At 41.3% G+C, this 22,422-nt stretch overlaps 1 protein-coding gene across 2 annotated transcripts in view; it reads right to left on the reverse strand.

Moving 5' to 3' along the window:
• The window catches only part of LOC119770555 (plexin-B), a 229,288-nt gene that overhangs the window by 17,655 nt on the left and 189,211 nt on the right, over positions 1–22,422 (reverse strand). Inside the window, exon 7 of one of the 2 annotated variants that reach the window (XM_038265646.1) lies at positions 17,100–17,545. The exons of the other annotated variant lie outside the window; for it this stretch is intronic. Within the exon in view, the coding sequence (XP_038121574.1) occupies positions 17,540–17,545 (6 nt within the window). The 3' untranslated portion in view covers positions 17,100–17,539. Of the gene's footprint in view, positions 1–17,099; positions 17,546–22,422 lie in introns of those variants that run through there. 2 annotated transcript variants of the gene reach the window in all.

A 22,422-nucleotide genomic window follows, 5' to 3' on the forward strand; every position in this document is an offset into this window, starting at 1 on the left:
CAGCCCATTCTTGATCGAAAGCATTTGGTATGAATTGTATTCGAGTAAATTTTGGTATTGATCAGACGGTTGGTTCAAAAGTTACAGCTGTATGATTTTTCTTTATATACAGAGGAAATTTCTCAAAAAAGGTAAGGGGTCATTCAAAATCATTCTCCCCAATGTTTTTTTTTGTGATTTCACCTAAATTTATCTTTCTAACTGAGTGTTCACGACTCGATCAAACTTCTCAGCAAATTTCACATCGATTGGATTCCGCACTTTTATTTGAGAGCGTTTGACTTTTTGCCTTTCTTACAAAAAAAAGGTTTAATGTTTGCTTTTAGAAAAACGCTTTTTTTAGAAATCTCAAAAAATTCGTGCACGGCGAGGATTCGTCCCAGGAAAAAATCCTATTATTAAATTGAAGGTTCAGATGCGCTCTTTCGATTGAATTTTGGCCCGAAACCCGGAACTCAAAGTCTGACTTTTGAAAGCTCTTTTTTCTGAAATACATGAGCGATGTCTGTATCCGCTCTTAAAAAATTGTGTCTTCCATCACTGGAAAACCGCTCGTAAAACCCACAATTTTTATAAGTCAGATCTGTAGCCGTGGGGTCGGAGACGAACATTTTATTTTTCGATTCACAATTTTCGACCAGTAAATGTGGTCAAAGCCATTTTTAGAGGTATTTTTTGGACTATTTTACAGATAACACTATCAAATTTAAAGAATTCAGTTTCAAACAAAAAGCCATTCGAAAGCATGCGCCATTAGGGTGTAATATGGTTGTATGGAAAAAAATAAAATTTCCCAAATTTAGTGAGCACAGCAACTTTTCAGTTCCTTTTGGGGTCCTAAACAACTCCCCAAAGTTTGGGAACGATTGGTTAAGTCCTCACTTTGCGCAAAGCGATTCAATCTTCCATATAAATTTGTATGGGAAAAACCATTTTTTTGGATTTCGATATTTATAAAATCCACGTTTCACGCTGTACTAAAACCGGATTCATATTCGGATGCTCTGGGAGGTACTCTACAACTTTCCCGAAGAGAGTATGGTGCTAACTTGCTCCTAAAAAAAGATAAAGCGTGTTCAAAACTCGTCTAAATCGTGTTTTTTGATCGAAAATCACGTTTTAGACGAGTTTTGAGGACGCTGTATCTTCCTTCAGGGACAAGCTAGCACCATACTCTCTTCGGGAAAGTTGTAGAGCACCTTCCAGAGCATCCGAATATGAATCCGGTTTTAGTACAGCGTAAAACGTGGATTATATAAATATCAAAATCAAAAAAAAATATTTTTCCCATACAAATTTATATGGAAAATTGAATCGCTTTGCGCAATGTGAGGACTTAACCAATCTTTCTCAAACTTTGGGGAGTTGTTCAGGACTCCAAGAGGAACTGAAAAATTGCTGTGCTGGAAAATCGATTTTCATATTACACCCTAATGCGCCATAAACTGTTTAGGCCCAAAATTTTAAGCTTTTCCAAAATGTATTTCCAGAGATATAGCGATTTTAGTGTTTTTCGTCTTATTTTTACCCTATTTTTTCCTATTAAATTTTTGGTTTTATACAGAATCATATACTCAACATCGAATTCGAAGTCCCGGCTCGTTCTCGCTCGACAAGTCGTCAAGTGGAAGCTTCAACGCCAGCGCTTTTACGCTTGCGCGTTTTACGCTGCGCGTAAAAGTGTTCTTTATGGCTTTTCATAATTGATCGACAAAGTGCAATAGTGGTACATATTTTTTTAAGTTAATCATAGACTAACATTATAGACTGAGTACCCTTAATTTTTTTTTTCTAATGATGTCAATCCAATATGTTTTTCATAATTAAATTTAAATGTCTTGCGACAAATAATGTACCTCTAAAATTAAAAAAAATGGCATTTGATGTTTAGCCTAAAAAGATTCGAAGCTTTAGGTATAATTCTCACTGGATTGTATCATTATGTTTTTGAAAAATTTATTGCACCAATATATTTCTCGGAATTTCATCATTTTGTAAGAAAGGCTCTATTTCACCTCTGGTGATATTAAATCGGGTTTTTTATTGACATTTTCGACCAAAAATACTGTTTCGGAACAATACCGTTAAACAATCCGGATTGTCCCGGAACCGGTTTAACCCCTCGGAGGGAAATTTTGTGGTGGTCAGATAGAGGACAAAAAAACCCACCCTTGCAATTTGAAGCATCCAATTTCGTCCACTACAGCCCGATTACGAGTCCCTAGACTGAAATTTGAAATTTTCTCTTTCTGTACCGGCCTGGGTCAGAATGTTTTGCTTGGGGAATTTGAAAATTTCAAATTTCAGACTAGGGTCTCGTAATCGGGCTGTAGTGGACGAAATTGGATGCTTCAAATTGCAAGAGGTGGGTTTTTTGTCCTCTATCTGACCACCACAAAATTTTCCTTCGAGGGGTTAAACCGGTTCCGGGACAATCCGGATTGTTTAACGGTATTGTTCCGAAACAATATTTTTGGTCGAAAAATGTCAATAAAAAAGATGAAAACAATGTATATTTCGAACAAATATTGTTAAAACTTGTTCAATAGAGACTCTTACAACATAAAATAGCAATTTTATAAAAATAGTTGTTTATAAACTAATGTTTTGATAAGTTTTACATAAAAAAAACTAAATTTAAACCAATTTTTAATATAAACTAACTTAACAAAGTTATCAGAAGTTCAAAGTTGTCACAAACTGGCTAGAGGTACTAGTATTTGACACAGAAACAACATTTCATAAATGAATTAACTCGCCGCACATGGCGCAAATTTTGCCTCGTCTCCTGCTTTCTTGGAACTGTCACGCGAGAATGTTGCACCACTGGGGCAATATGGGTATCAAAATTCATGGTTTTTGATAATGGTAAAGAAAATGGCCATTTTGACAGGATTGGCCACACCCGGAGTGGCCATTGCCCTGAGGGAAGGTTCTCCCGGGAGGACATTTATGGAACCATACAAATTGGGGTAATATGGGTATCAAAATTGTATTAGGCCATACCTACAACAGCCCCAGAATCTCACTCAAATCCTGACAGTCCACAAAGTCAGAGGCAATTCAATAAATGCTCTAGTCTAGCAACAAAACTGTCTTTCATTACTTAGCAATAGACGTAACAGTTTGGCGACGAGGAAAAGCAGAAAAGTTTTCAAGCTTCGCGAAGTTCAAGGTCTCAAGATGTCGTCTGATCCAGAATTGAAGAACGCCATCCTCAAGCTGACCAGTCTGATCGCCACCCAGCAGGAGCAGATTACGGCACTCCAACAGGCCAACGCAAATCCCTCCGGCAGCGAGAAGATCATCGAGTCATTGGCAACGGCCATCGAGGAGTTCCGTTACGACCCGGACGACGGAATTTTCTTCGATGCGTGGTTCGCGCGCTACGAGGACGTCTTCAAGGAGGACGGCAAGCACCTGGACGACAAGGCGAAGGTGAGGCTACTTCTACGCAAGATCGGCACGCAGTTCCACGAGCGCTACGTGAACAGCATCCTGCCGAAACACCCCCGAGACTTCAAGTTCGACGAGACGATCACGAAGTTGAAGAGGCTCTTCGGGCGACAAACTTCTCTCTTCCACGCCCGGTACCAATGTCTCCAGTACGCGAAGAACGAAGCGGACGATTTCTCTTCGTACGCGGCATCGGTCAACCGGCACTGTGAAGCGTTCCAGCTGAAGAAACTGTCCAGTGATCAGTTCAAGGCGCTCCGGTTCGTGTGCGGTCTCCAGTCACCGCGCGACGCTGAAATCCGGACGAGGCTGATCAGCAAGCTGGAAGCCGAGGAGGCCAACCCCCAACCTGAACCTCCTGCTAAGGGCGCAGCACCACGGCTGACGCTCGAAAATCTGGTCGAAGAGTGCCATCGGATCATCAACCTCAAGCAGGACACGCAACTGGTTGAGAAAACCGAAAAACTCAACATCCACGCCGTCGCTAAGCAACCACGGCCTACTGCGACGGAGAAGAAGGTGCCAAGTTCCCCGTGCTGGCTCTGCGGTGACATGCACTATGTCAGAGACTGCAGCTACAAGGACCACATGTGCAGCAGATGCAAGCGGCAAGGGCACAAGGAAGGCTATTGCTCCATGGCCGAGCAGAAGTCGTCGAAACAGGTCGAGCAGCCAAGGTCTAAGGACTTCGTCACGTCCAAGGGCATTCGCTTGGTCAAGCAGACGGACCTGAAGCAGAAGAGGAAGTACATCCGCATCGGGCTCAATGGGACGACCGTGCAGATGCAGCTGGATTCCGCTTCCGACATCACGATGATCTCCAAGAACGTGTGGGCGCAAATCGGACAACCCCACATTCACGCCGCGGACGTCAACGCCGTGGGTGCCGCTGGAGGTCGCATCAACATCATCGGTAAATTCAACGCCAACATTACCGTCCAGAGCGTCACGAAGGAAGGATGCATCTACGTCACGGGAGATCCTGACTTCAACGTCGGGGTCGGGGATCGACACAATCGAAGCATTCGATCTGTGGTCGATTCCGTTCAACTCGCTGTGCGCCTTGAATCCAGATCAACACCACGAATCGCTTGGACGCTGCAACTCAATTCAGCTGCGTGCCAAGAATCTGGTGGCATCAACGGATCCGTTTGGACACAGCGCTTGCACACACAGTCAGCAATTCAACGAGGCCGTCGTCGCTCCGGAACAACGCGTCGACCTGGCCGTCTCAAGTCCAATCTACGACGATCAACCTGCGGAGCCTGTCGACAGTGTTCCCGGACCCGGTCATCGTCAGTCGCCGACATCGAGCGACGTCATCAAGCTTACCGACAGCAGTTCCTGCGCCAACGCCGGCCGTCTGGATGTCCTGCGATCATTTCGGAAGCTGTCAACAAAGTTCAACCATCGCATTTCTCCGACGGCTGCAAGAGGTCCCCAGAATCTTGCCGTAGGGGGGAAAGCGGCGGTCACAAGCATCGTCTGGTTCAAGCCGTCAAGCGTCGTTCGCGGACCACACCTGTCTTGGACGCCACGTGAAGACAAGATTTGGCCACAACCAGATGCCGGTCACATGAAGGTTTTACATCCCTCAAACCTCTTAAAGAGGGAGATGTAGTAGGCCATGCCTACAACAGCCCCAGAATCTCACTCAAATCCTGACAGTCTACAAAGTCAGACGCAATTCAATAAATGCTCTAGTCTAGCAACGAAACTGTCTTTCATTGCCTAGCAATAGACGTAACAAAAATGCATGGTTTTTGATACTGGTAATGAAAATGGCCATTTTGACAGGATCGGCCACACCCGGAGTGGCCAGTGCCCTGGGAAAGGTTCTCACGGGAGGACATTTATGGAACCATACAAATTGGGGTAATATGGGTATCAAAATACATGGTTTTTGATACTGGTAATGAAAATGTCAATTTTGACAGGATTGGCCACACCCAAAGTGATTGTCCGGTAGGAACCTCATCAGAACCTTCCCCCAGAGCAATGGCCACTCCGGGTGTGGCCAATACTGTCTAAATGGCAATTTTCATTACCAGTATCAAAAACCATGAATTTTGATACCCATATTGCCCAAGTCGTATGGTTCGATGAATGTCCCCCCGGTAGAACCTTTCCCAGGGCACTGGCCACTCCGGGTGTGGCCAATCCTGTCAAAATGGCCATTTTCATTACCAGTATCAAATACCACGAATTTTGATACCCATATTGCCCCAAGTCCTATGGTTCGATAAATGTCCCCCCCGGTAGAACCTTCCCCAGGGCAATGGCCACTCCGGGTGTGTAAATGTCCTCCCGGGAGAACCTTCCCCAGGGCAATGGCTACTCCGGGTGTGGCCGATATCCTACCAATTTGTTCCCAATCATTTCGGTATTCCGGGGACCGTTCTGGCAACCGTCAATAACTTCTTGGACCTCCTCTCAAGTTCGTGCACCACCTGTTTCTTTCAACGTGTGCGTGTGTGTGTGAGCAATAAAATTCCCAACGTAAGGTCCGTCTTTGATGAAAGTCTGATGTACCATCAGTGGGGGTGACTATGGGTCAAAAAACGATACACCTCTCGTATTTTCAATTTTCAATTTCAATTTGGTTTTATTAGTGAATAATCATGTTACAATTAGTTCATTCGCAGTACATAACAGAGTTTTGGAGTTCCTTTCAGCTGTGTGTTAAATCTCAATCCATTTTGGAACGATTATTGCTTATGACTAAGAGATTACCAAAAGTAAGAAAAAATTTAGAAAAAACTTACTGAAATTGCAAAGGAAAGGGGATAGAAATAGAAAAAGCTTAAACTAGGTCACAGTTTTTTTGTTATCTATTGTAGATGTGCTTAATCATCAGCTCCCCGAGGGCCAGAAATTGCTCCGCCTTGTTACGGCAGGTCCGGAACCGCGTCATCATCTCACCCGCTAGAGCAAAAAACTCCGGCAAGGTGAAGAGATCTTCTCCGGTTACTTCTTGCTGGGCCGCATCGCCGCTACCGGCAGCGACCACGCTGGCGTACGATCGCCCCCATCCAGGAGGGAACGCTGAGTTGTCCGCTGGAACCGTACGCTGTCCAGCTGCAGGAAAAGTTGCACTCGTATTCCGCTGAGAAGGGTGGGATGCTGCTGCTTTCTTCTTCCTCTTTTCCTGCTCCTCGAGGTACGCCTTGCGCGCGACGCATCCGCTGTAATTACCGGTATGGTTGCCGTCACAGTTGGCGCACTTAATGCGCGCCTTGGTGTGCTCTGCGTTGTCCCCCAAGCCCGCCTTGCACGGCAGTGCACACTTCTCCGAGAGGTGTGTTTCACCGCACTTCAAGCAGCGGGGCGGGAGGTTGCAGTTCCGCGAGCCGTGGCCGAACTTCTGGCAACGGTGGCATTGCGCTACGTCCATTGGGTTTTTGGAGTAAAACCGCCAGTTTACCCAAAAACCGTCCAACGCTTTAGTCCGTCGCAGGTCTTGGATTTTGACGGTGCCGCGGTCGAAGTACAACAGGTACAGAGTGTGCGTACCTGTGACTGTTGTCTTGCGCGAGAGCACTTTTATCTCCCGTGGCGTTATTCCGGCACCCGAGAGGTGTTCCTTCAGGTCGGCGATTGGGCGGTCTTGGTAGCCCTGCAGGACTACCCTAACCGCGGTCTTCTCAACGTGTAGAACTTGAAGTTGCTACACTTCAGTTCTTTCACCACCAGGTCGAAATTCTTTTTGTTGAAAGTAATCACTTGCACTTTCGATTTTCCAATTTTCAGACTATATTGGAGGCCTTCCAGCAACTCGTCAACATCGTCCGCCAACGTATCCAAAACAAAAATTGGAGGTGGTCGCCGTTCCTTCGGAGAATTATCTTTTTTTGTCGTACTACCTTTTTTGCGTGCACGTCCATCGTCGTCGTCGTCGTCGGTACACTGAGCAAAACTCACACAGCGCATCGAAGTGTTTCGCACATGATCTGACCCTGCAGTACAGAGCACTTAAATATCAATCGCAAAACACTCGAAATTGCGGTGATTGGCCCTGAAATAATTTCAATAGCCAAACACTTAAATTTTAAATGGTGTTGAAAAATAATAGTACGTACAAGCGATATACAGGTTCTCGCTTGCTAGTCGTGCACGCTACCACTGCGCCGGCCGGCCAGTTGGAATAGGGAGAGTTTTTTGTGCTATTGGTTCTAGCCTCGCTTCTAGCCAACTTCTAGCCATCGATAAAAGTCGCGCTGAAATAAATCAGTGAAACACCCCAAGTAACCATCCAGCATTAAAATAAATCATATATTGGCTGGTAATCAGCATTCAACAGCACATCAGTCATAAAATAGCTATACTCAGAGCAAATCAGCTCTAAAAGAACTGCTCTAAAAGCAGCTGAGATAGTGCTAATTTATTGCTGCTACTAGCAACACTGCTAGAATTTTATATCTACAAACTGGTAACACGGGATTGAATTGCACAAGAGCGAATGAGAGAGCACTATAAAACAGAAACAAAAGTAATTCTTACTCTCTCATCCATTCAACAAAAACAAACCAGTGGTGAAAAAGAATGGCAAAAATCTGAGGATTTATTTTGTGCTTGGAAAACTATAAGAACTGGTTTTGTACCTGTTCTATTACCAAATAGGTAAGTTTCATTAATGATGTAATAAAATAAATGTACAAAATAGCTAGGATGTACAAAAAATCCTCCTTTCCAGGCCGTTCCGAAGGCGAACAGATCCGCGGACAAATCCGGTGCAAAAATATGTGGAATGAAGTTTCCTTGCTCATCCTGGAGCATCCGGCTTGGTGTAACTGGTCCTCGGAGGATGTGCAGACGAGAAGTGGCGAGGTTTTGGTCATGTTTTGACTAAAACGATGCCGGATACCGGATGCCGGATACCTTCAGCGTAGAACATTGCGGAAGGATTTAAAGTCGGGAATGTCCAGTAATAGAGTGTTCGCTAGGTTGCAGGTCCAGGAGAAGTGTTGGCCGTGAAAAGTTATGCCGTCGAGCATCATTTTGATTTAGTGTTGGATAGTGCATTAATTATCGAATAATAAATTGATTTGAGTTGTACAAAGTCTATTTTTCTTTGACGGTGGAAGATTTTTTCAGGAACATGAAAGAAAAATGGATCTAGACCATGTTCGTGATCGGGTGAAACATCATCTCGTGTTGTACATTCACGTATGTGAAGCACTTCCCAAACAGGCGAGACGGCACGGGCTCAGGAACCAGCAAAATCTACTGTAAACAGCATGATCAATATCCCAAACAATGTACCTCAGAACAAAAAATCACAGTCAGTCAGCTTTGTCGGCAACGTAGAATGTAAACAATCCGAAAATAGAAATGGCTAGAAGGAGAAAAGGAAGAGAGGGAGAGCTTTTTTTTGCTCTCTTTATTTTTGACATTTTGCAGGGGTGGGACACTAACAGTAGGGGCCCTGCACTAAAACAGAAATATAAAGTCCAAATCCAGCTGCAAATCCGCTGTAAAAGCGCTTTTGATGCAGATGTGAAAACACTTTAGCTTTTACCCGCAGCTGGAAATGCGCTGTTAGTGCTATACAGTGACTAAATTTAGTGCTGAATGGTTACTTGGGACATTAAATTCAAGTGGAAAATCACGTTGACTTTGATTAGTGCTTGTTTTGTGTAGGTCTTAAGATCAATTTCAAGTGTTTTCCATATCACTTTGAATAATTCAAAACAGTGGGACAAATTCATGAGCAAAACACTTGAAAAGCTTGAGCCACCCGAATGACAATAAAGTGTCAAAAAATACCAAAAAGTTAATCGCCCAAACACTTGCATTTGATAGTGATTTGGATTGATGTTGAAACACAAACCAATTAGATCCATGATGTGGCTTCATTCAATAATTCATGTGTTTGGGCACTTGAATAATAAGGGTGGCGTATTTTCAGTGTAGTGCTGCTACTGTCGGTGTTGTTGTTGTTGGTTTCCTCGTCACTCAGCCTCGCGAACTTGTTACACTCAAAAAAATATTCACGTTGAAGTTACGTGAAATGCTATGTGGTATTTTTCCACTAAAGTTTTCACGTAAGTTCTACGATGCGGTCCTAGTAGAAACGAAATTTGTCTAGCTAGATCATCTCACGTCGTTTCTACGTGCTTCACACGTAAAAGCTAAATGATTTTTTTTATGAATCTTACATGCTTATATAGTGAATGTCATAGGAAAATTTTAGTTTGCAATGGGCTTATTTTACTTCATATTTTCGAATTAAACAAAAAAAAAAATGCAGTTAAAAATGTAACATGTTTTATTTGTTCATTTTAAACATTATTCTAAATTCACTATTCACTGGTTTTGGGTCGGGCGTTGCCTCGACGATAAGCTTGACCGTAGTTTTCTCTCCGAGAATCTGCGAGTAGTCGAATCCGTTGATCACACTGCAACCATCACTGAAGAAGTTTGAGCGCTTGAAACTTGCCGGGGCAGAAGAAAGACTGGCCGCGAAAAACCCGGCATCCACGCCGGAACAAAGACTCCTGGTAGCAGCACTACATAGTGATTAACACCTTCACACCTGGTCAGATTTCACGATTGCCAGAAATGGTCTTCGGGGATCTCGATAGTTAGGTTCTCCTCCTTCGCCGGGAATATCGGTTCCACCGGTTGTGTCGAATTCATCCGTGGAAATATTTTCGCAGAAGGGTGATGGGTTCGGCGACGTGAAGCTTGCTGTGGCAATCCGGATTTTACTATCGAGACTCCGGTCGTGGCAAGCTGATTATTGATTTTCATATCCAGATTTCAACTTCTGAAACAAAGAAATATTTGAATATAGAGAAAAAAAACTTAAAATAAATAAAACATACCATTCGATAAACTTTCAACATCATTTGGTGAACACAAGTTCCGCAGCAGGGTTTTACCATTCGCCATCGTTTTTCACACTAAAATAATCACGTAGAAACTGGTCCGAATGGCGCCCTCAAAGAAAAACAATCTCGTTAAAGTCACATTCCAAAACACATAAAAGCTACATGGAAAAACCTAGTAGAAAAATACTATAAGGATTTTCACGTAACTTCAACGTGAAAACATTTTTTTGCCAGAACACGTTCACATTATTTTTACGTGTGTCACGTAAAACGGGCCTGTCGAGGGAAAAATCGGGGTTACGTGATTTTTCACGTAGCATCTACGTGTTGATTTTTTTGAGTGTACTGGTGGGAATGTTGGCGGATGTTGATGCGCCACCGGTCGACAGATTGCCGGAAGTACCTGAGCGGAGTCTGCTTCTTATAGGGCTGTGATCCTGGACACGGTAATTAGCGTGCATTAACTCCGGATTGAAACCATCAGCGCACACGCTCCCCTGCGCGATGGCGGACGACGCGGCGGCGTTGTTTTGTTTACCTTTTTGCACTCGGCCTGTAGACGAACTTCGCGGGTTTTTCGAGGCCGCACTCGAACTGCCACGGCCACGGCCGGCCTTCGGCATGCTGGTGGAGCAAACTCGCGGGTAATCACGGTCGATTGCGGCGGAAAATTCGAAAAACTTTTAGAGCTCTGAGCACTTAACTGCTGCTTGCTCTGGAGGATACACGCAGAATCGTTCTCGTATTTTCTTAATAACAAAAACAATTTAAATAACATCGAAAATCTTTCAACGTAGATTTGTTCTTAGATAGTTTACTAACATTTTCCCAAAATATGGTGGATTTTGATGAACACTACCTTAATGCCTATTGTTTGAAAATTGACCCAATCTCACCCCTTAGAGGGGGTGACATTGAGTCAAATGAAACTAAAATGATGCTCAAATACAACGATATGGTAAAAACAAGTCATCCAACAGTGTTTCTTGTTCGAGGGAATCGTATTGACACGCTACAATGTTTGAAGTGGAGATTTTCAAACATTTGGGTAGTTTTCGAGCAATTCTAACAAAAATATTAGAAAAATGATTTTTCGAGAGGTCATTTTTGGCCAAAAACGTACCTAAACTTTAGACAGCTGCCAAAATAACAGGATTTGTTCTAGGAACGAGATTTTTTCAGCGAAGTCATCTTAAGATGTCCCCTACACAACCCTTTCAACAGAGTTCATTTTCATTGAGAAGAACCTGAGAAATGGTAAAATCCGTCAAAAATCACTTTGACTCAATCTCACCCCCCAGACCCAATGTCACCCCCACTGACGGTACACTAAATCCTCCAGAGGCTAACTTTTAGCTACGGCATCCACGCAACAGAAACAGAATGTCACGCCGAGGGCATGCGACGGTAACGCTACATTTTCGAATTTTTTTACATTGACACCTCAGATCAAGCTATAAGACAAAGTCCTTTAGCAAAATCCACCAAATTTATTATTCTTACAAAACTTCTCTGGTGACTTTAATAATAAATACATACCTATTTGAAACCGTAAATTATGCCCTACACGAACAACAACCATAGGTAGGTCCTGAGACATATGCCTAAATCCATTTTCGTCTGTTGGCGCTGGCTGCTGATCTGGAGGAGTACATACTAGTTGTGCAAGGGCTAAACTGGTGACATTACACTGCATTGTTCCAATTGTTACATTAACATCCGTCTCATCACTAGCTATATTTAAATTGTCTCCTTCAATGACTAGAGTATCACCCTTGTACATTTTTTTGAATTTTGGGAAAGGGAAGTAAATTGGGTCGTTCACATACATAATCGTTGATCTTAGTGTTTGAAAATGCGTGTTTAAATTATTTACGGAACTGACACTATCCATAACAAAATTTATTTGTAATGTTAGTTGATTATCTTGATTTTTTATCGCAATCGGTGCATTTCCTGAATTTAATGATGATTCAATTAAGGATGTAGTGTCATGTAAGTCATTTGACGATGGTGAAAACAAGGATACCGACAATGTTGAATCTTCACTCATGAACGTACCCGTCGTGGAGAATAATCCAGATGTTTCCGTGACTAGAAGATTCTGTCTATTATTAGAATGAGTTTGATTACCTTCCAAAAGCATGTTTTCATTTATTCTGTCAATATGCCTCATGCTCGCGACGAATTTTAAATTTACTGCTGGTGATGGACATTCCATTTGATTAGAATTGAGCACAACACATGTTGATTTATTTATACGTTCATCATCACAGTACACTTCTATCTCAGGTTTTTGAATTGAATCCAAATTTGTTCCGTGGACTGTCATCATACGTCCTCCACTCATAAAACTTTTTAAAGGTTTTATTTGCATGATTTTAGGATCAACTGTGTAATTGAAAACGCTACACGTTTCAAAATGGCTATGATAGTGATAACTGCTTCCATTCGAACTATTCGATTTTTTTTCATCACCACACTTCAGTGTGCGGTTGGCTCCGTCAATACTAAGTTTAAGAGTGCGAACATGTTCGGGTGATCTAGCGGGTGTTGTAATACATGTTAACTGTCCGGAAGAAATTTGGGAAACATTTATATGGCAAACATAATCATCTAAATGGGCAGTTATTGACGATCCAATATTTAAATGCTTTCCAATTATGGACAACTTCGTCCCACCAGACTGCGGGCCCATCGTAGGATATAAACCACTTAGTTTTATATCTTTGTATCGATATTGTACGCTTGATTCTGTGTATCCTGCCTCATTACCAATTTTTATTGAGGCTGTCATTTCTTTTGCTACAGAGCCAGTTAGACACTCTATTTTTACCGATATTTCATACTTTACTAAACTGCATGGAACGTCGCCAATTCGTATTTTACCCCTCACATCTTCCTCTCGAATGCCTAAATTACTTCCTTCTATAGTAACAAGTGTGCCACCTTCTATAGGGCCGCTCAATGGTGAAAATTGATCTATCCGAGGTTTGGGACAATCACTTAAATGAGCATGTAAGGAACATGTCTCGTTGTAAGAACATTGATTGTTACACCAATTACATTGATACTTTTTGTCACGTGTCACGCATAAACTACAATCGGCATGTTCTTTGTGAGAGCCAAGAACATCACATTTGTAAATTATAATTGGAACAGTATCTATATAGTGGTTGCGATTCCAGTTGATGTCTACTTTTGCTTCATATTCATTTGTATTAGCTTCGTAAGAGTACTGCAAGGAACAAAAAAAAAACGTATTACGAGGCTTAATGGTTGCGGCTTCTGCCTCGAAAGCAGAAGGTTCAGGGATCAAATCCCGGTCGGTTCCCTTGAAATTTGGAATCAGGAATTGAACATTGAATATGAACAAAAAACCTTTAAGAATCAGGTGGAATTCGAACTCACACCTTTGGATTGATGGTCTGGGACGCTAACCAGTCGGCCATCATGGAGTTAATGCTCCAGAACTGAATAGATCCGTAGTGGCGAAATAATGTCACAAGGCATAATATATCAAACCATTATATAACTACTAACACCGTCTCAAAACAGCCCACGGTGTATTTTTTCGAGACCTCAATGATAAAAAATTCGGTATGTCTGATATTTGGCACCGTGAAAGAAGGGCTCTTTCCCGACATTTTGCGGTATATACCGAAATATTTCGTCGGGTGGTCTAGTGCAACTTTTTTTTATGGAAGATTATTTTTCGATTTTATGGGATATTTGTTTAAAAAAGTCACAGGAAATCGGTGCATTCATGTTGATATCACTCAAACTTCTTATGAATATGCCTTCGGGACTCTATCCAACTATATTTGACCTCCAATAAAAAAAAATCGAACCAAATTTACCAGATTTCTAGCTTTCTTTGAAATAACCCCAAAATTCAAGCTGGAAACCCCGATACGACCGAAAGTAAATCTTTTCTTTGTACAACTTACTTTACTTTTACTGCTCGTACAACCTCCGGGTCATGAGCTGTCTCCAGATGCGCTGCCACTGAACTCGGTCCTGGGCTGCTGTAGCGACCCTCAGTTAATCAGAATATAAATTTAGATTTTTAGTTCGACCAACAGGGAAGAATTTGTCAGAAGTACATTGGTCTTTACAATCAGACGAAGTGCAACATCTTCAGATGCACTCATTAACACATGTTGACACGAGTCAAGTGTTATATTTCTAGGAGCACGTAGGTTAAGATATAAATAAACACAGTAGGAGGATGGAAGGAAAACCACAAAACGAAAATAGAAGGGTCATGAACTCTGCCAGGATCCCTGCTGAGAATTTTTCGAGCAGAAAGATTTCAAGATCAACGCGGTGTAGTCAAAACGCACGTGGCTGAGCTACTCCCGTAGAGAAGAATATTGCGCATGCGTCTTGACTAAAAACGCTTCGGAGTATAAAAGCCTAAGTTAGATTTAGAATCGAGGCAGTTGAAATGGGGTAGTTGAAAGTAGGAGAGAGTTGAGAGTGGGAGTTGAAATTAGCAGTTAGAGTTGAGAGTTCGGTGTAAGTGCTACGATGCACAGATTCAACCAAAATGCCACGGGGCATATCTTAGAAGCATAGTGAAATGTTGCCATAAGCTTAAGAAAAATCTAAGAATACATATTTTGGAGTTAAAGTGAAAATGGTGTCGTTCTGTGCTAAAGGAATAAAAATGAAAGAAATCCCACTGATATTAGAGACTAAGCTTACACAAGCTTACACATGTGGTGACAGCGTAAAAGTTTCAATTGAAACAGGAACGTTATTTTCGGACAAGTGAAAAAACCAGCGTCGAACCGCTAGCCAATGCCAAAGGAAACTTTTAGTGACGAGTGAAGATGGCAGTTCAAACGCCAGCCATGATGATTCAAAAAATGTGTCAAACCGCCAGCCAAAACCATGGAAAGCAACTGAAGTTTTGTGAAGCTTAAAAATAACGATCATCGAAAAAAAAATTATCGAACCGCCAGCCAAGGAAATGGGTACATTTTGTGAAGAGTGAAGTTAACAGGCCAAAGCCATGATTATTGAAAAAAAAATGTGTCGAAACGCCAGCCACAGCAATGGAGAACATCCCAGCCAAAAAGCCAGCCAAGAGAAATGGGTTCTGGAAACTAATTGTAATGCGAGAACATGACAGTTACGATCATGGAAATATTGTGGTAAGTTCAATTAAATTTTATTCTTTTGAGTGAATTAGTGCAGTTGTATGTAAGACATCATATTCTTAAATCCAATAGTTTTTTTTAACTTTGAAAAAAATAAAAACAGTCGTGCATCAATTTCAACTTTGGAAAATTAAATATTTTTTCATAAATACGTCATGATTTTATTTGCGTTTTTGTCAAAACTATCAATTTAAAAAAATCATTGATTTTTAGTTTTATAAAATAAATAAATCTTGCGATTATTAAAAGATTCAAAAATGAAAATATTTGACATATTTAGCCAATGTATCATGAAAACGCCAGGCAGAATGTTGTTAAAAGGAGGAAAAGGTGTGATTTTGCTATGAAAATTTCATAATAAGGAATTCTTGTTTGAACCCAGAAAGCTAACACGCCATATAAAAACATTAAAATAAATGAAAAAAACTGAATAACATTTACTTTAAAAAATTAATATGATTTTCAAGGTAAGAGAATGAAACTGGCAGTAAGCGTTATTTAAATTTGACGACTTTTTGTCAGACAAGTAATTAAAAATATCTAATATTTTGAACTTAAGTACGATTTATTGATATCCATTGATGAAGAAAAATAAATTCAGGAGTCCAGAACTGAACTAACAATCCAATCCATCGTTAATCTGACAATTCAAGTTAGAGAAGTACACAAAATGCAGGCTTTGTTTTTAAATTTGAATGACACAACTCGATTTATCCAGTATTTTTCTATAAATAATCAAACAAATTTAAAATCAGAAAAAGATCGATAAGATTTGCACCCCCACGAGGAGCATTCACAAACTTGAATTATTGATCACATTTAGAATGAACTAGGGGAACGGCATCTAATTCCAGCGTGCCTCTAATGTTGGCAGGTCAGAACTTTGACATTCAATTAAAGCTAATTAAAAGCGTTTTCAACTGAAATCGAGTGATAAATAGCTCAATGAGAAGCGAGCAAGCAAGTTTCTATCAAAAGTTTTGCAAAATTAGTTGTTTAAATAGTGAAAATCAGCAAATTGGATGGAATTAGGAGCGAGTGATTAACCTGCCAAACATACGAGAATTTCCCCTATTCTGTATTCATTCAATAGAAATAATAATTAATCGCAACATGAGTAAATGATATACTTTTTGCATTGTTTTTATGACTTTTAATATAAACATGTGTATTAGCAACCAAAATTGATTAATTTTTCGTTCCACTCTTTGGAAAACGAGCTGAAATGACAATTGAAATTTAAAGTTTTGATAGTGAAGAACTGTCGATGAAAATTATAATATAGGGATGGTGTGAAAATAACTAAAAAGTTACTAGCACTTTAAGCACGATCAAAGGGAATCTATATCGAAGAAATGGTGAATATACCAAATTATATGAAATGCTGAGAAAGCTCATGAATAAAAAGTGCACCAAAAAGAGTCACAAAAACAAATAATGAAGAAGGAGAAAAGAAGTATAATTTTCGTGTGTTTTTATAACTGTAATTCCTTTTATGAATATGGAATCTCATTCTTAAAGTGGGTTATTTTATATTGTTGATTTTTTCGTATGCAACAAATAAATTTGAGTCGACAGTGTGTTTATTATTGCAACTTTATTAACAATTTGTAGCTTTCAGAGAAAATTATTAATTATCACTAAAAACGTCTCGAGAGCAGAAGAAGAAATAACAAAACAAAATGGATTTTTTAAATAAGCATAAGCAAACTAAATACAAATCGTAAAAGCATTATCAAGGAAAAGATGGGAAAAATCGTTAGAGGCGTAAAATACGAAGAACAAACTGGACAATTATTCATTGTTTAGTGAAAATTACAAAAGAAACTTATAAAAAAATAGTGAAATTTACCTAAGAGACTTATAACTCTTGAACAAATCATTTACTCACTGATCAAAGTTGCTTTAATATTCATGGAACAAAATCGGATTTTATCGAGGCCGTGTCAGGAATCTGAAGTTGGTTGGAAAAATCATGTTTATCAAATATCGGAACCAAACAAATTAAGTTTGTCCTTTTCACAAATTGTAATTGTATATCGCTACCAAATTAAATTAACAATGGAGTTTATGGAATAGATATTATTTCTAAAATGAGAAATATGGTTAATGAACAAGAAGATATGAGAGTAGCGTCAACAATATAACATAAGGTTTAAAAATGTAATCAACCAAATTATCAAGGTTTCAGATTTAAAACAAATCATTCAAGCAGAAGACAATTATCTAAATGGAAAACTTTTAAATATCTTAGATGGTGCAACGATAGGGGGGAGTTTGTGTGCATAATGTGTCACATTTTGCATTTTTATATTTGCTTGCTGGTAAATTAAATTTTTGTGTAGAAGACATAATGCAAGACAAAGGGACGATGAATCAATGTTTGGTATTAAGAGAGGAAGAAGAGTAAGAAAAAGAAGAAGAAGAATGAGGAATATCATAATTGGTAAATTTAGTAGATTCGGTATACAGAAAAAACAAATATCAAAATTTAAAATAAATTTTTAGTGACGTCGACAACTTTTCAAAATGAAATATGTTTTAAGATAACGACATACAAATGTTAAACAATTATTAAACTTTAAAACAAAATATTGAAAATTAATGATGGGATGAGGAGTAATTACCCGCAATGTATGAGAGTGTGATATGTGTATGGGTCGAGATAAATGTAATGTTTGATGGAATTCTCTAACAGTTGTGTCAAGTTTTCTACTTTTAGAATTTTAGGACCAGCGGCAACCAACCTATTTTTACCTGGGAAAGGAAAGGGGAAGGTAATTTCGCAGACGAAATTTATTCACTACGCACCCTATCGATTGAAAAAAAAAAAAAAGATTCATGGAAATGTGAAATAAAAGTTTACAAAAAGACAAATTTTATCGAAAAATGAAGTTGAAGATTTTCAATTGAGAAAGTGGAGTAAGTATCTAATATTTTGAAAAACTTTTTAGCCAATGCCAAAGTAGATTTAATATTATTAGAGTAAAAAAAAAAGCATCCAAATAAATTTTAAACTAAAAAAAAAACAATGAGCAGAAGATGCAGGATAGGCTTAGGAAATTATGATTATAATATACTTTGCTACAATAATTAATATTAACTTTAAACAAAGAATTGTTAAATTGATAGGCACTTAGGAAATTATTCAAAAAAAAAAATCTGTAACACGACACTACACAAATATGTAAAATCTCACCTACACGAACACAAATATCATCAAACGTTAACATTCGGATACAGCGGATAGCAGCAATACAACTACAACATTTCGGACAACACATTTGGCATCAACGAATTATTGGAAGTATTGCATTCATAAATTGCAGAAAATTGAGACAGGAGATGAGTTGTATAAAAAAAAAGGTGGAACATAACAATGATGGAGTGAAGTATATGATACAAGGCAAAGAATGGTTATGATGCAAAATTATATTACATGGAATAGTTTCTGTTTGTTCAGTCAGAAGCAAAAACTTCTCAACCGGAAAAATATATATCAAAACTGACAATTAAGGCAAGACATCCAAATACAATTCTCGGATCTAATGGAAAGGAACAAGTATGGCAAAATGATGAAACATGATCTGTACATTACAATCAGATCTTATGGAATGGAATGAAAAGTTTCGATTGAGGTCCACGAAAATTTTATCGACTGCAGAACACAAAGAAGGACTAACGCAGATCTCTATGCAATAAGAAAAAAGCATCAAGGAAAGGACAAGAAGGAAAATGTATCAAATAATGTTTGGCAGAATTGATCCACTATAGTCAAATCAACAAAGTCAAATGTCTCAATCTATGTGGTTTATTGAATGTTTTCAAGTTTCAAACCAAAAGTCAAGTGAAGAACAACATCGACGAATTATCAAGCCAGCTATTTTATCAATTATATCAACGCAGAGGAGACAACAGAACGTGAACAACAATTATATTTAGTACTCAGATATACAAAAACATATTTTTCAAAATCAACGTTTATCAAGAACCAGCGTTAGGCTTACAGTAGATGCTTATCTTAGCAGACAAACATCTAGCTGGGTAGTGTAAGGGTATGTAGCGACCCTCAGTTAATCAGAATATAAATTTAGATTTTTAGTTCGACCAACAGGAAGAATTTGTCAGAAGTACATTGGTCTTTACAATCAGACGAAGTGCAACATCTTCAGATGCACTCATTAACACATGTTGACACGAGTCAAGTGTTATATTTCTAGGAGCACGTAGGTTAAGATATAAATAAACACAGTAGGAGGATGGAAGGAAAACCACAAAACGAAAATAGAAGGGTCATGAACTCTGCCAGGATCCCTGCTGAGAATTTTTCGAGCAGAAAGATTTCAAGATCAACGCGGTGTAGTCAAAACGCACGTGGCTGAGCTACTCCCGTAGAGAAGAATATTGCGCATGCGTCTTGACTAAAAACGCTTCGGAGTATAAAAGCCTAAGTTAGATTTAGAATCGAGGCAGTTGAAATGGGGTAGTTGAAAGTAGGAGAGAGTTGAGAGTGGGAGTTGAAATTAGCAGTTAGAGTTGAGAGTTCGGTGTAAGTGCTACGATGCACAGATTCAACCAAAATGCCACGGGGCATATCTTAGAAGCATAGTGAAATGTTGCCATAAGCTTAAGAAAAATCTAAGAATACATATTTTGGAGTTAAAGTGAAAATGGTGTCGTTCTGTGCTAAAGGAATAAAAATGAAAGAAATCCCACTGATATTAGAGACTAAGCTTACACAAGCTTACACACTGCTACTCTCCAATTCCGACTCGGAACTCCCACACTTAGAAGATCTTCCTCCACTTGGTCTAACCACCTCACACGTTGCGCCCCCCTCCGCCGCGTTCCAACCGGCTCTGAATTGAACACCAACTTCACCGGATTGATAGTCTGGTTCGGTTGGCGCGCATCCAGCGCGTCCGGCATTCTTGCGACGTGTCCGGCCCACCGGATTCGGCCAGCCTTGGCGACCTTCCGAATACTTGGCTTGCCGTAGAGTTGCGCCAGCTCGTGGTTCATCCTTCTCCTCCATACAGTGTTCACACGCACGCCGCCAAAGATCGTCCTAAGCACTCGCCGTTCGAAAACTTCAAGCGCTTGCATGTCCTCCTCGAGCATCGTCCACGTCTCGTGCCCGTAGAGGACGACGGGTCTTATCAGCGTTTCGTACATGGTACACTTTGTACGCCGGGAAAGATGACCAGACCGTAGGGTCTTGTGGAGTCCATAGTAGGCACGACTACCGGTGATGATGCGCCTCCGAATTTCTCTGCTGCAGTTGTTGTCCGACGTAACCAACGATCCGAGGTACACAAACTCCTCCACAACCTCGAACTCGTCGCCGTCGATCGTCACGCTCGGTCCTATGCGAGCCCTAAGGGACTCGGTTCCTCCTGCCAGCAGATACTTCGTCTTCGCCACATTCACCTTCAATCCAACCTTATCCGCTTCCCGCTTCAATTCGGTGTACCGCCTGGCCACATCCTCGAACGTTCTGCCGACAATGTCCATGTCGTCGGCATAGCAGATGAACTGGTTGGACCGGTTGATAATCGTGCCCCGCATGTTGAAGCCCGCCCGCCTCATAACACCTTCAAGCCCAATGTTGAAACAGAGGCCGGAGATACCGTCGCCTTGTCGCAGTCCCTTGCGCGATTCGATCGGGTCGGACATCGCTCCCGAAATCTTCACGCTGTACCGTGCCCCGTCCATCGTTGATTTCACCAGTCTGATCAGCTTCCCGGGAAAGCCGTTCTCGTGCATGATCTTCCATAGCTCTTCGCGATCGACCGAGTCGTACGCGGCTTTGAAATCGATGAACAGGTGGTGCGTCGGGATCTGGTACTCGCGACATTTTGGAGGATTTGGCGTAGCAAAAGATTTGGTCCGTCGTCGATTTCCCTCCACAAAACCGGCTTGGTACGTCCCAACGAAATCCTTTGCTCGCTCCGACAGACGACAGAAGATGATCTGAGACAGCACTTTGTAGGCCGCGTTGAAAATAGTGATGGCTCGATAGTTCTCACATTCCAACTTGTCCCCTTCTTGTAGATCGGGCATATTACTCCCTCTTTCCACTCCTCCGGTAGCTGTTCTGTGTCCCAGACCTTGACTATCAGCCGGTGTAGACAGGCCGCCAGCTTGTCCGGGCCCATCTTGATGAGTTCAGCACCGATACCATCCTTACCCGCTGCTTTGTTGTTCTTCAGCTTCTTGATGGCATCCTTAACTTCCCACATCGTGGGTGCTGGCTCGTCCCCGCCGTCCACCATACCGCTGACGTCGTTTCCCCCGTCGCCCTGGTACTCCGCCTCTGGGCCGTTCAGGTGCTCGTCGAAGTGCTGCTTCCACCTTTCGATCACCTCACGCTCGTCCGTCAAGATGCCTCCGTCCTTGTCCCGGCACATTTCGGCTCGCGGCATGAAGCCAGTCCGGGATTGACTAAGTTTCTTGTAGAACTTACGCGTTTCGTTGGAGCGATACAGCTGTTCCATGTCCTGGCACTCCAACTCTTCCAGGCGGCGCTTCTTGTCCCGAAAGAGATGGGTTTGCTGTCTTCGCAACTGTTTGTACGACTCCTTGTTCCCACGGGTGTTGTGCAGCAGCCACTTGTCCCGCGCTGCTTTCTTCTCGTCCCAAATCGCCTGACATTCCTCGTCGAACCAGCCGTTCCGTCGAACTCGGTCCACGTACCCGATGGCGCTCGATGCCGCTGCGTTGATGGCTGCTTCCATATGGCTCCAGCAGGCCTCCAGAGGGGCTTCGGCAAGCTCACCCTCGTCAGGCAGCGCAGCTTCGAGTTCCCGCGCGTACTGGGTAGCGACCTCAGGATCCTTGAGCCGCTCCAGATTATACCGCTGCGGGCGACGGTACCGGATCTTGTTGACCTCAGACAGGCGTTGGCGCAGCTTTGCCACCACCAGGTAGTGGTCCGAGTCGATGTCCGCGCCACGGTAGGTTCT

This window comes from Culex quinquefasciatus, chromosome 3, assembly GCF_015732765.1.
Source record: "Culex quinquefasciatus strain JHB chromosome 3, VPISU_Cqui_1.0_pri_paternal, whole genome shotgun sequence".
In the NCBI taxonomy this organism is placed as follows: domain Eukaryota; kingdom Metazoa; phylum Arthropoda; class Insecta; order Diptera; family Culicidae; genus Culex; species Culex quinquefasciatus.